The sequence below is a fragment of the Bos indicus x Bos taurus genome, chromosome 15, assembly GCF_003369695.1.
Source record: "Bos indicus x Bos taurus breed Angus x Brahman F1 hybrid chromosome 15, Bos_hybrid_MaternalHap_v2.0, whole genome shotgun sequence".
Classification (NCBI taxonomy): Eukaryota; Metazoa; Chordata; class Mammalia; order Artiodactyla; family Bovidae; genus Bos; species Bos indicus x Bos taurus.
This window is the reverse complement of record NC_040090.1, coordinates 66781803-66796699: the sequence shown is the minus strand read 5'-3', so window position 1 is coordinate 66796699 and position 14897 is coordinate 66781803. Positions and strand designations below refer to the sequence as shown.

The 14897-nt window shown below is 38.2% G+C and overlaps 1 protein-coding gene across 1 annotated transcript in view; it reads left to right on the top strand.

The window, feature by feature from the left end:
* RAB39A (RAB39A, member RAS oncogene family) overlaps positions 1 to 13986 on the top strand; it is a 38592-nt gene extending 24606 nt beyond the window's left edge. The window contains exon 2 of the mRNA XM_027563845.1: positions 8735 to 13986. Coding sequence (XP_027419646.1) covers positions 8735 to 9161 — 427 coding nt within the window. The 3' untranslated portion in view covers positions 9162 to 13986. The remainder of the gene's footprint in view (positions 1 to 8734) is intronic.
* The last annotated feature ends 911 nt before the right edge of the window (positions 13987 to 14897 follow it).

Sequence of the window (14897 nt, the reverse complement as noted above, 5' to 3'; positions counted from 1 at the left end):
TTGCAGAAGATTTGACTTCCAACTGGGTGGATCACAATAAACTGTGGAAAATTCTGAAAGAGATGGGAATACCAGACCACCTGACCTGCCTCTTGAGAAACCTATATGCAGGTCAGGAAGCAACAGTTAGAACTGGACATGGAACAACAGACTGGTTCCAAATAGGAAAAGGAGTACGTCAAGGCTGTATATTGTCACCCTGCTTATTTAACTTCTATGCAGAGTACATCGTGAGAAACACTGGGCTGGAAGAAGCACAAGCTGGAATCAAGATTGCCGGGAGAAATATCAATAACCTCAGATATGCAGATGACACCACCCTTATGGCAGAAAGTGAAGAGGAACTAAAAAGCCTCTTGATGAAAGTGAAAGAGGAGAGTGAAAAAGGTGGCTTAAAGCTCAACATTCAGAAAACGAAGATTAGGGCATCTGGTCCCATCACTTCATGGGAAATAGATGGGGAAACAGTAGAAAGTATGTCAGACTTTATGTGGGAAATAGATGGGGAAACAGTGGAAAGTGTGTCAGACTTTATTTTTTGGGGCTCCAAAATCACTGCAGATGGTGATTGCAGCCATGAAATTAAAAGACGCTTACTCCTTGGAAGGAAAGTTATGACCAACCTAGATAGTATATTGAAAAGCAGAGACATTACTTTGCCAACAAAGGTCCGTCTAGTCAAGGCTATGGTTTTTCCAGTGGTCATGTATGGATATGAGAGTTGGACTGTGAAAAAAGCTGAGTGCTGAAGAATTGATGCTTTTGAACTGTGGTGTTGGAGAAGACTCTTGAGAGTCCCTTGGACTGCAAGGAGATCCAACCAGTCCATTCTGAAGGAGATCAGTCCTGGGTGTTCATTGGAAGGACTGCTGCTAAAGCTGAAACTCCAATACTTTGGCCACCTCATGCAAAGAGTTGACTCATTGGAAAAGACCCTGATGCTGGGAGGGATTGAGGGCAGGAGGAGAAGGGGATGACAGAGGATGAGATGGCTGGATGGCATCACCAACTCGATGGACATGAGTTTGAATAAGCTCCGGGAGTTGGTGATGGACAGGGAGGCCTGGCATGCTGCTATTCATGGGGTCGCAAAGAGTCGGACATGACTGAACGGCTGAACTGAACTGAGACTTTAAACTCATTGTTATATAGTAGCATGCTAAATGACATACCCACAGGTGCCATGAAAATTCCCAAACTGACCATAAAAGACCAAAAAGTGGGCAGTGGTCCAACTCCTGGAAATCCTTGTCCCTTCCCTGAAAGAATTGGAATAATCCTCCTACTTGTTAGCATAGGTAGTTACTCAGCCCATAAAAACTCCCCATTTATCAGGGCCTCTTGACTTTTTAGATGGCCCACACTTCATCTCTGTAATGTGTATCTCCCAGAATAAACTTGTTTTCACTTTACTATGGCTTACTCTTGAATTCTTCCCTGCCAAGGACACTTACTTGGTGGCCTGTCTCAGGGACTCACCTGAGACCTGGGACATGACTGTCCTCTTGTTCCCCATTTTCCTGCAGCAAAATAAGCCAGTCACAGAGGGACAAATATTGCATGATTCCACTTATATGAGGTATTTGCAGAAGTCAGACTCACAAATGCAGAAAGCAGAATGGTGGTTGTTAGGGGCTGGGCATGTGGGAGAGGGTAGGAAATAAGAAGTTACTATTCAATGAGAATGGAAGTATCAGTCATGCAGGATGAAAAAGTTCTAGAGAATCTGTTGTACAACATTGTGCTTATAGTTAACAATACTGTATACTTTAAAGTTGTTAAGAGAGTAAATCTTAAGTGTTTTTTACCACAATTTTTTTTTTTAATGAATGAATTTTGGCTTCATAAAACTATGTTGAAAGTTTATGTTTGTAACTTTGTTTTCCATCATTCTTTCCTACAAAATATCTGTAGCCTCTGTCAATCAGATCTTTGGTTGCCAGCAGCAAATCAATTTGAGGACTTTAATAAAAAACAAAAGCTACTGGAAGCATGTCTGGGTCACAGAGCCTTGACAGGATAGCGGGGGACCAGGCTTGGAATGAACCCAAAGATCCCAGGGCGAGAACCATAAGAGGCCAGTGTGGTCCCCATGGTAGTTGCCCCTTTTTTTGCCTTTTCACCCATTACCATAAGAAACCCTGAATGGACAGTTGGCAGTCTCAGCTACAAATTCAATAGAAGTGTCACGAGGTTCTCTAGTGAAAGCGTTTCTCCCTTGGATGCTAAAACCTTTATATCAGCAGAGTTCAGAGTCACAGAGATTAGAAGCAACAAAAAATGTTAGTGACTCATTAAGTATAATTGTGAAAGGTACCATCACCCCACTTTTACCCTTTGTTTCCCATACCACAACATCTTTTTATGGGGAAAAAATCACTACCTACTATATTCCTCACTAGCTTAGAACATATACATCCTGAAGGATCATGCTAAGATTTTACAGGGTGTCAACTCCTGGGCGTAAGCATAACCAAATCTTTTTTTTAATTGAAGTATAGTTGGTTTACAGTGTTGTGTTAGTTTCAGGTGTACAGCAAGTTGATTGAGTTTTTTATATGTGTGTGTGTGTGGTAGGGGGGAGGAGTTGTGTGTGTGTTCTTTTTCAGATTCTTTTCCACTTAGGTTATTGTAATGTGTATTGAATATTTTATTTATTTTTGGCTGTGCTGGGCCTTTGTTGCTTTGCCCAGGCTTTCTCTAGTCCTGGCAAGCAGGGGCTACTCTTTGTTGCAGCACACAGGCTCCTCATTGCAGTGGCTTCTCCTGTTGCCGAGCATAGGCTCTAGGTACCTGGGCTTCAGTAGTTGTAGCACGTGGGCTCAGTAGTTGTGGCACATGGGCTTGGTTGCTCCTCAGCATGAGGAATCTTCCTGGACCAGGGATCGAACCCATGTCCCCTGCATTAGCAGGCAGATTCTTATCCACTGTGCCACCAGGGAAGTTTATCTAAACAAATAGATAAACTTTTTGTTTATCTATTATACATATGTGTGTGTGTGTATCTGTTAACATAACTGGATCTTAATAACCCATTCCACAGTTTTATAGGTGTATGCCTCTAGGCGATTGTGACATAAGCTCATTGAATCTTACGGAATCAGCCCATTTCTTCCCGTTAACTGAAACCTTTTGGTCTGTAGCAAAGTGTGGGATATCATGACTCTATATAAGGCATTCCATAAATTCATGGATGGTGGTGCTAGCATGGCTTGAGTCCACATTAAATGTCTTTTACAGTGAGAACATATCAGTGTCCCCTTTGTGATGGTTTTCCCAGGTAAGGTACCATATTCAAGATATCATTAACTGCTAGAAAATTGAGTATTAAGCTATTAAACTTGAGATACGAGAAAGTCTATGCTGAGCCCAGTCAGCTTGCTACCATGATCACTTTGAGTCCAAAATAGGATAAAAATACTGACTGATGAGTGTAGGACAGGACATTTTGTTTAGCTGATTATTAAGAACTCCTTCACAGAGGAGGCTTTTGGTAAATATTTTCATTGGATACAGTATTTGCATACTCAAGACACATCCACACATCCCAAATATCCTTATTATCAATCTTCGATTTTGTTTTTTCCAACATACCTAACCCTTAGGCTCTGCTTATGAATTGATGTAGGTCCTTAACATACATTTCTCCATCTCTTCCTCTGGTGAAAGTTCCTCATTATGGAGGATTTCTCCTTTGGAAGAAATGGAAGGATTTCTCCTTTCCACTATTGAGTGGAATTGACCGATACCAAGATATTATTTCAGAGAAGGCAATGGCGCCCCACTCCAGTACTCTTGCCTGGAAAATGCATGGATGGAGGAGCCTGGTGGGCTGCAGTCCGTGGGGCCAACTGTAAGGCAGACTTGAATTTTTTTCTTCTTTGATTATAGGGGAAATCCACATAAGGCTGTAGGTTGAGAGGGTGTTGCAGAAGTAGACATGCTAGATGTGTGAGCCGTGTTGCTCCAGGTCTCCTCAGGTTCCACCCCTATTCCTGCCTGTATATATGACTTCTGTTTGATGACATAGTTCCTGCCTATGAATCAGAACACCTAGCTCTTGATGAGCACTCAGATTGCACAGACACCTGTTGTTTGTTAATCTCTATCAAAGCCAGGTTTTAAGCCAAGAACTATTTCTCAAAAGCATAATAGCTCTTGACAAAAAGGGCATTTCTGTATTCTAAAATGTCATGCCTGTAATTGTCCAGTGGAACCTTTCCCAGGCTTTCTTTAAATCATTTATTCATTCAATGAGACTTTCAAAGCCCAGAAGGAAATAGATATAAAATAACATGCAAAAGATGTTGTTGCTTAAAAAAAATTGTTACTCTTCATTCTTTACAAGTCTTGGATTCTTTACAGGAAGACCTATCTACCTAGTTCTTTTAGGGTTTATTCCCTGCCTCCTTAAAACACCTTTAAGACATTCTGAAGACCTAGGTGTCTCAACCCAAGAGAGGAACTTCCAGAGAAAGATAGATGCCCCCTCATCATCTCTGTAAGACCTGACTCTCAAGTTCTATTTTTCAATCTTGAGGCCTGTCTCTTCCCCTAAATAATTGACAGCAGGGATACCCAATTATTTTAGGGAAAACCCTACTTCTTAGGACAACTAATTCTGAATTTGAAGCCTAACTATATCAGAATTCTAAATCTAATATCTGTATACAAACTGGAGATCAAGTTATTATATTGAAAAAAGGCAGATGTCCTATTGAGGCCTTTTATTTCAACTAATTATTAATAAGGGCTGTTTTATAGAATATGTTACATATATTTTGCTATTATTTTATTCTATAGAATGATTTGCCAACTGCATTCCAAATATGTTTTCAAAATTAAATACAGAGTGCTAGAATATATAGCATTTCCTACAGTGTAAGACATGCCTCTGCCCAATAGACAAGCATTTCAGTGTTGAGTTTTTTTAATTAATTAATTTGTTTTAATTGGAGGCTAATTACTTTACAGTACTGTGGTGGTTTTTGCCATACATTGACATGAGTCAGCCACGGGTGCACATGTGTCCCCCAATCCTGAACAGTGCTGAGTTTTTAACCACAAAAGCATGTTGGTTTGGGCTTCTCTGGTGGCTCAAAGATAAAGAATCCACCTGCTCATGCAGGAGACATGGGTTCGATCCCTGACCCAGGAAGATCTCACATGCTGTAAAGCAACTAAGCCTACATGCCACAACTATTGAGCCTGTGCTCTGGAGCGCAAGAGCTGCAGCTTCTGAACTCCCATGCCTCAACTACTGAAGCCCTTGTACCCTAGAGTCCATGCTCAGCAACAAGATAAAGCCCCACAACAAGGAGCCCACGCACCGCTCCCATCCCCACTTGCTGCAACTAGAGAAAGCCACGTGCAGGAACAAAAACCCAGCAGAGTTAAAAGTAAATAACAAAAATAAAAAAAAATTTAAAGGCATATTGTTTTAAATTATACTGTTAGGAAATTAATTGGCGAAGGGGGAGTAATACAGACTTGGTTCTGAGTAAGTGAAAGCTTTCAGTCTAATGTCAGCCTTATTTAGGTTTCCCTAAGACTCAGATGCTGGGAGGGATTGGGGGCAGGAGGAAAAGGGGACGACAGAGGATGAGATGGCTGGATGGCATCACTGACTCGATGGACGTGAGTCTCAGTGAACTCCGGGAGTTGGTGATGGACAGGGAGGCCTGGCATGCTGTGATTCATGGGGTCGCAAAGAGTCGGACACGACTGAGCGACTGAACTGAAGACACTATGTGCTAAGTCGCTTCAGTTGTGTTCGACTCTTTGAGACCCTGTGGACCTTGACCTGCCAGGCTCCAGTGTCCATGGGATTCTCCAGGCAAGAATACTGGAGTAGATAGCCATTCCCTCCTCCAGGAGATCTTCCAGACCCAGAGATCAAACCCCTGTCTCTTAGGTATCCTGCAATGGCAGGTGGGTTCTTTACCACTAGCACCACCTGGGGAGCCCTGCTGCTGCTGCTGCTGCTGCTGCTGCTGCTAAGTCAGTTCAGTCGTGTCTGACTCTGTGCAACCCCATAGACGGCAGCCCACCAGGCTCCCCCGTCTCTGGGATTCTCCAGGCAAGAACACTGGAGTGGGTTGCCATTTCCTTCTCCAATGCATGAAAGTGAAAAATGAAAGTGAAGTCGCTCAGTCGTGTCCAACTCTTAGCGACCCCATGGACTGCAGCCTACCAGGCTCCTCCTTCCATGGGATTTTCCAGGCAAGAGTACTGGAGTGGGGTGCCATTGCCTTCTCCCCTGCACATCTGCCTAAATTCCAGCATATAGATGAGCAGCAAAACAATAACAAATTCGTTATCCTGCAAAATTAAAAAAGAACAGCAACAACTTAAATGAACTGCATTATTTGTAACTGCCAGTGGTAATAGGAGTGTGCTTCCCAGGTTGCGCTAGTGGTAAAGAGCTCCCCTACAAATGCAGAAGTTGCAGGTTCAGTCCTTGGGTCTGGAAGATCCCCTGGAGAAGGGTATGGCAACCTACCCCAGTATTCTTGCCTGGAGAATCCAATGGACAGAGCAGCCAGTTGGACTGCAGTCCATAGGGTTACAAAGAGCTGGACATGACTGAAGCAACTTAGCACTCACACAATGATAGGGGGAGTTTTTTCTTACTGTCTCCAACTGTATGGTACAGTAGTCCTTGAAAGAGGTTTTTTTAAGCAGTCACTTAAGAGCCTCTCTATTAGGAATTCCAAGGAGAAGGGCAGGCAGGAGATATGCAGAAGGGAGGTAATCTTTCTTCAACAAATTGTACTTGTGGTATCCAAACACTGAACTGAGCTGTGATTTCAGCAATAAGGATAAAGAAGGTATGTAAAGTAACTGACACTTCACAAATATCTTTGGTGCCTCAGGCAAGTAACAGGAACACTTGCTTAAGGATGATCTAAATGCTTAAGATCACTGATAACTTGGGTAATTCCCTAACAGTGCAGTGTTTAGGACTCTATGCTTCCACTACAGGAGTCCCAGGTTTGATTCCTGGTCAGGGAACTAAGGACTTTCCAGGTGGCTCAATGGTAAAGAATCTACCTGCCAAGCAGGAGATGCAGGCTCAGTCCCTGGATTGGGAAGATCCCCTGGAGAAGGAACTGGCAACCCACTCCAGTATTCTTGCCTGGGAAATCCCAAGGACAGAGGAGCCTGGCCAGGCCACAGTCCGCGGGGTTGCAATGTCAGACACAACTTAACGACTAAACCACCACCACCACCAGGGAACTAAGATTCTGCAAGCCACATGGCTTGACCGAAAAAAAAAAAAAAAATAATCACTGACAATTTGGAAGCTGAGACACTTATGTGATCTGTGGCTCATACAACATTTAACATGTTCCCTCTCCAATAAGATTAATTAATCCAATATAACAAATATTAAAGTACATCCATCACTTGTCAGGCAATTGTTAGATACATAGATGGAATATGTTTAGCCCTCAAGAAGGAACATATTTGTTGTTATGTCTTCATTAAGTAGAAGAAATACCAACAAATCCAATCAATACATTATGAAAATTGATAAATAATGGCAGTATGCCAAAGGTTCGATGGAGTTATTAGAGAAATACCTAAGAGAGGTAGAGGAGGAGAAGACAGTAACAATGAAGGCTTTTTATATGATAGGATTTTTTAACTGACTCTCTAAAGAAGAAATGGGAGTTTGCTAGGCAAAGAAAAATGTAGAAGACATTCTAGGTAGAGAAAACAACATACATAAAGGCAAAAAATATAAAATAGTATGACCTTGCCATCTTGCCTCTTGATTTAGTCAGGAAACAAATGGCACGCTTGAAAGGTTAACTGCAAAGAGTTTAATGAAGATGACTATTTCCAGAAATGTGGGCCATGTCAAGGGCACCAACAAAGAATGGTGAAGCATTCAGTGGGAAGCTATAATGCCGTGGCCAGAAGGGGCAGGGAAAGGGAATGAGACTGCCAGAACCTGCTGAGAGGCAGAGCCGTGGGAGAGGGACTACCCAACAGCAACCTCAGCAAGAAGCAGAAGAAAACAACCACTACAAAATCACACCCTGTCCTCCCTTTCCTCCAGTCTCTAGCAGAGCCCCCTCCTGCTAGCTGAACCCCACTGCAGGCCAGAGGCCAGAGGGGTTTGAGAAAGCTTCTGTAAAGGTTGGCTTTCTGAGGCCAGGAGAGCAGAGACTAGATCCGTAGAGGCCAACAATCATTAGTACATGCATCTCAGATTCATATCCTGTGTCTGAACAATTTCCTGCTTCTTGAACAGGTATAGCTAACCCAGGACTAAACCTCTAACTGAAGTGATGAGTTTGCCCTCATTTCTTCTTCCTTAACTGACATAAGGAGTAGCTTGTTGACCTAAATGATAGGAAAAGAGTCTTAAGATCATTGTAACTTCTGCTCTGAACCAAAACTTTCTGTGTACATACTTTTAATCACAGTAATGTGATAATTATCCTATCAGATATTTAAAAATAAGTAATCCTGAGTGTGAGATGACATATAAGTGCTTATTTGTCTATCTAAAAATATCTACTTTAATAATTGTCAGTGGATGAAACTAGCTTGCATATTAGTTTCATAGAATTTTTTTGTTCACTTGAGACACTTCATATTTGATTTATAAACTCTAGTTAACTCACATTTAAAGTATCTTCAGATTTTGTTATGGTGTTACATTGTTTGAAATAGAACAAGTTGTCCTCTTACAACCTTTTTTTTCCTATTTATTTTTCAGATCAATAACTCGATCTTATTACCGCAACTCGGTTGGTGGATTTTTAGTATTTGACATTACTAACCGACGGTCTTTTGAACACGTGAAAGATTGGCTGGAAGAAGCAAAAATGCACGTGCAGCCATTTCAGATTGTATTTCTGCTAGTGGGACATAAATGTGATTTAGCTTCACAACGTCAAGTTACACGGGAAGAAGCTGAAAAACTGTCAGCAGACTGTGGTATGAAGTATATAGAAACCTCAGCAAAAGATGCTACGAATGTTGAGGAATCCTTCACTATCTTGACAAGAGACATATATGAACTTATTAAAAGGGGAGAGATTTGTATTCAGGATGGCTGGGAAGGGGTTAAAAGTGGTTTTGTTCCAAATACTGTGCATTCTTCTGAGGAAGCAGTAAAGCCCAGGAAAGAGTGCTTCTGCTGACTTCAAACATGCCAAAGAATTAAGAACAGATTGGGTGTCATTTCAGAATAAATACCAACATTAACAACAGAATGATATGATGAAAGCATTTTAAAAAGTTATAAACCCACGCTAATGCTGTTTTGTAAGGTATTTAATTCAGAGCAATATGCTAACTTGTTAAACTACCAGATTGGTATTTTGCTAAATTATCAAGCAAAGCAGACAACATTTTCTGGAAACTGGAGTGTCTACATAATTGCCTTCATTCTCATTTTGTTAGCATATAACTGACCATAATATCCAAATATGTCAATATTACTCGTCTTTCTTGATAGTTTGAAATGGATGTTTTATGCACACATATAATCTATTGGAAAGATTTTATCAGGAATTACATTCTCTAGCATTAATTAATATTAAATAGTAAAGTGGATTTAAAAGTGCACTGTTCATTTACAAAGTAAACAATCTCAGAGTTATTAACTAGGCCTAAAATAACAATTTCTTGCTTAAGGTGGCAGGTTTGTAACCATTCTCTGAAATATTCTCCCTTAATTTTGCCTGAACACGAAAAGATAAGTTTTATATTAATTTTTGTTCTCTGATTTATTGCTCCTGAAAATTTTATGTTTTATAGAGACATCTAAGGATCTCAGCAAAATATTTTATTATAAATATTTGTAAAAATCAAAATGAAGGATCACTATCAGCAAATGTTTTGTTTTTATAGTATACTGTCCTTAATAAAATAAGAAAAATGAATTCATATACTGATGACATTTTCAAAGAAAGTAAATCCAGTCTACCTTGAGTATTGTCAAAATTATCAATATAGGTAAGTGTAGAATATTTTTAATAATTGCTTTTTATGTTCAAGTGAATTTCCAAATTTCCCCATTTTCAATACAAGGAAAGTGTAGAAAATATTTTTCTGGGCAAGAAAAATTGGCTAGATGTTTGAAATAGCATTCAAATTTTATTTTAAAATATCATCAGTAAAAATAAAAATAAAATAATGAGTTAAGGCTATAAGATAATGTTTGAGTTTCCTAATTTTTAACTTGTTAATTAAATTCCCCTCCTGGAAGGGACATTTTTATGACAATGTCAAATATTTTATAATATACATTTCTATTCTGTTCTGTAAACCATTCTTGATCACAAAGAAACTGCTTTTTGGAATCATAAGGTCTTTACTGTTTAACTATAGTTGCTTCATTTGTTTGAAAACCAAATTTGTATAGTAGAAAGAATACTTAATGAGAAATCAGAAAACCTGGTTCTAAGCTTGCCTTTGCTTTCCAGTATTCATACATGAGTAAGTAACTTAACTTCTGTTAGTTTTCTCATCTGTAAAACAAGCTAATGACTTCATTAATTGTATTTCATGGAATTATTTTGGGAATCCAGTGAATCATTTAGAAAAGCTTTGTAAGTGCAGAAAGAATTATACAAATGTGAGATCAATATCAACTGCTGATGGGCATACTATTATACTTACAATGAATGAGAATTTGTACAATGGATGAGAATTTTTCCCATGTTCTTTTCCTACCCTCCCACACAGAAGGAGCAAAGAAGGTATATGCTTTCATGGACCTGGTGCAATTCTTGGTTTGATGTATTTCTGTAGACTGTTACCCTGAAACTCCACTCCTCTAAAGTGGAAATGATAGGCAAGAAAATCCGACGAGACTTAATTCAATCAAAAGTCAGGTTTGAATGTGGTTTTTGTGCCTCTTTGAATGTTTAAATACTAGTACCTTTCTAGGTTAATGTAAGTATTTTTATAGTGCCTGTAGAGACTATAAATTATACCATCGCTATAATTTTTTGAATATATTGTCAATGTTTTCCTGATATCCTTGGGTTAATTTTACTTGAATAAGTTCAAACTATAACTGGCCAGATAAGACAATACTGTCACCCCTAATGTGAAGTAGTCTATTTTTATTGTTACAATTTAAAATCTTATAATTTTCATCAGTTCAAAGTAGCATAAACTCACATAGTGAATACTTAACAGTAGTTTAAAGTACGGTTATTTGTGGCTACTTGTAAAGTTAAATGGCTAAAATATAAAATGTGATTTAACTTTCAGTGGATACCCTTTGTAATACTAATGTTGGGATAGCACTCATGTTTGGTCAAAGCGTATGATGTGTTCTAAGATTTAGAATCGAATTAAGGAATCAAAAGAAACAAATGGGAAGGCAGGGCCCCATAAAGCTGATACTTAGCAGAATCACACATGAGCAGAAGCAAGCATCGAAGTGTAATTCTTATATCTTGGTTGGTATTCTTTCCATAATCATGCTGTGTCAGGGTGTGTGTGTGTTTGTGTGTGTGTGTTGAAGAAAAGGGGAAATGTTATCTAACTGAATCCACAAAGTCTCAAATTGGGCCAAATCATTATATTATAGAGGAGCTAAAATTTTTGAGTTCTTATACCAGATTGCCAAATATCTTTATAACCGTAGCCAGATATCTTTATCTATTTATCTGCCTATCTCCCTATACATATAAGTAACTGACCTATTTTCTTACACATCATTATGTAGCATAGGGATAATAATGCCAATGTAGTAAAGATATTAGCTCCAGGCAAAACATTTTGACTAAGGTTCTTATAAATCAAAAATACTCGATTTTATATTAGAATTATATAATTTAATATTTAATTTAAACCTTACTTAAATTAAAATTTTTAAAATGAACAATGTAGCTAATTTAATAATTAGCTAATTATTAAATATTTTAAATATGATTAAAAAGAAATGAAAAACTATCCAAGCATATAACAAATTTGTCCCTGAGAGAAATTGTTCATCTTGAGTATTATTAACACTTTCAGGGCATGTAGTGATATGTTTCATTAAATGGTAAGCTTAAGCCAAAATGATTATGTAATTGGAGTGTGGAGTGTGTAAATGTGGCCTTTATATACACGGTAGTAGCAAACAAGAGTTTTTGAGCCTGGACACTTGAGAGTTTACTCTAGGTTTCCCAAAGCTTCAAACCAGTTTTGGTTTGTTTGGTTGGTTGGTTAGTTGGTTTGGTTTGGTAGCAACCAAAGCAGTCATTTCTATTATTGTTAAGATAACTTGGGCAGTCTTTTTATCTAACTTTACATCATGAAAAAACTGAATCTATGGATTAATAAAATCATCTTTGTGCTGCTTTTGTCAGATTTTATATTGCCATTGGTTAAATTAGGAACAAAGCTTCAGGCTTCCTTGGTGGTCTAGTTGGGTTAAAAGTCTGCCTTGCACTGCAGAGGACACTGGTTCCATCCGTGATCCAGGAAGATCCAACATGCCGCAGGGCGACTAAGCCCATGTGCCACAACTACTGAACCCACGCTCTAGACCCTGTGAGCCGCAATTACTGAGCGCAAGCTCCTCAATTTCTGAAGCCCTTGTGTCCTAGAGCCTGTGCTCCACAAGAGAGCCACCAAAATTAGAAACCCGCACACAGCAGCTAGAGAGTAGCCCTTGCTCACCGCAACTAGAGAAGGCTTCATGCATGGTAATGAAGACCTAGCAAAGCAAAAATAAGAACATAAATGAAATTATAAAAAGAATATAGTTTCCTTTGACTTTGTGAAATAAAATTCACAGATATGGCAAGATAAGAAAAATCTAAACAAAAGAACTCTTCTCTGCCCTTTGGTCTCCTCTCTCCCCCACTGTGCATCAACCAAATCTCTTTCATCAGCAGGAATACCTGCTCAATCATTAAGAGCACCATTGGCCTAACATCAAAAAGACAACTCCTTAAAAGATAACATTCCTTCTTGGTCTTATAAAGGATCACATAACCTACCACGATGACACTTAGACCTGGATTATGTAAACTGTCACTAATAATATGTCATTTGATGTACAGCCTTCTGTCTCAAAGAACTATAAACTATGCCTTGACTTATAACAAGTAGAATAGTTCTCAGAGCTTTCTGAGATACACTTCCCAGGTTTCATTTCTCAAATTCAGCTTGAATAAAATTTTCCAATTCTTTCTTAGGTCGACTGAATAGTGTTTCTTCTACATCTTAAAAGAGTGCACTCTATTTCCTTACTTATGACACAGAAACATTCAAAAGACTAAAGACCTGTTTGATAAGCTAATTCATTTGTTCCCCAGTAACTGCCTGAAGAGATTCAGCTGGAAATGCAAAGGAAATCATTAAGAAAAAATAAAGTCTATGAAGGCTTTAAAGTTAGATTTTTAGTATTTTAAAATAGAATGGATTCCCAATCAGAACCTACTTTTGGATATTCCACAGCTGATAAACAACCATCTCTGCTTCAGAATCTTTCTAAATTCCAGTTTTCTCATTAAACTTTCCTGAGCAACCGATCTTAAAATAACTAACAAACTGTTCTCCTGAACCTGAATGAACTGCTACATGACTTGGTATTTCCAAAATCTTAATAACATATGAGTGATGAGCTATGACAATCTAATCAATTACTATACAATCTAATTCACATCATTATGATATAGAATAAATATAAAAGAAAAAATTTAAAGATATTAAAAAACTGGTATTCCTTGTTATGTCTCTGGGTAAATTTTTCATCATTTTTTTTAATAGTGCCTAAAACATTATCTATGTGACATTCAGTGACTATTAATTAATGATTATTATGTTGAGTTAATCCTATTTAATGTGGGATCCGTATATTTATAGTTTATATATTCCATGGAGGAACAAACATGTTTTGCTACAATTTCTCTTGCAATTTTTTCAGAATGACAGCCAATGGAAGAAAAATATGGCATAGTTTTTGAAGTATGTTATTTGATTTTAAATAATGAATAAAAAGAATGAGAATGAGAACTCATTGTCACATGATTGTTACATTATCTATTTTTAGTGCGCCATCTTTAGCAGTGCTTTTAAAGCAGAAGCAACTACTAAATACGTGTGTGTATTTATTCACAAGTGAAGTATGAATAAGAATCTGAGATCTGAAATCTCTAATATATTACATAATACCTTGGCAGAGTGTGGGGTAGAACAGTATAATCAAGCATTAACATATATGCAGCAAAATGTATGAATATTCACACTAAAAAGACAAGTTTATCAATAACCAGATCAGGTCAAATTTTTGTTGCCAAATGAGTTATCAAAAGAATTTCAGATTTTCAGTTTTTTGGATTTCAGAATTGCAGAAAAGGGAACATGATCATCCACCTTGCTTTAACAGATATTTCAGAATTTGTGACTTTTTTGTAGTTGGTTCATCTTTGTCATGCTTCAGCCTCTCACATAGTAGGAACTTATTAGATTTTGAATTGAGCTGTTAAATCACACAAAATTTTCTTAACTTCAGCATACGTAAACAGTTTTACATGTAAAATATTTACAACAATGATTGGTACATAGTAGGCACTTGATAAATGTCACCTATAATTTTTATTTTATTTTTAGGAAAATTCTTTTAACTACAAACTTGCCGTGAAGCCAGTTTTAATCCGTATGATGTGCCAGGAACTAATTGTTAATAACGGCTATCTCACTGGTCCGATTCTTGGAGTCAGAGAAGAACGCTTTAACAAGGATTGTTGGCGATCCCTAGCAGCATCTGACCAGATGGACAGGTGCTTGAATGAGCATAGGACATCATGCCTGTAAAGCAATTCTGGGAAGTCATCACCACCAACAGTGCACATGCACTCTGTGCTAAGAACTGCAGGTCAAAGGATTGGACTTCTTAGTTATATATAAAATGGTTATCAGCATTG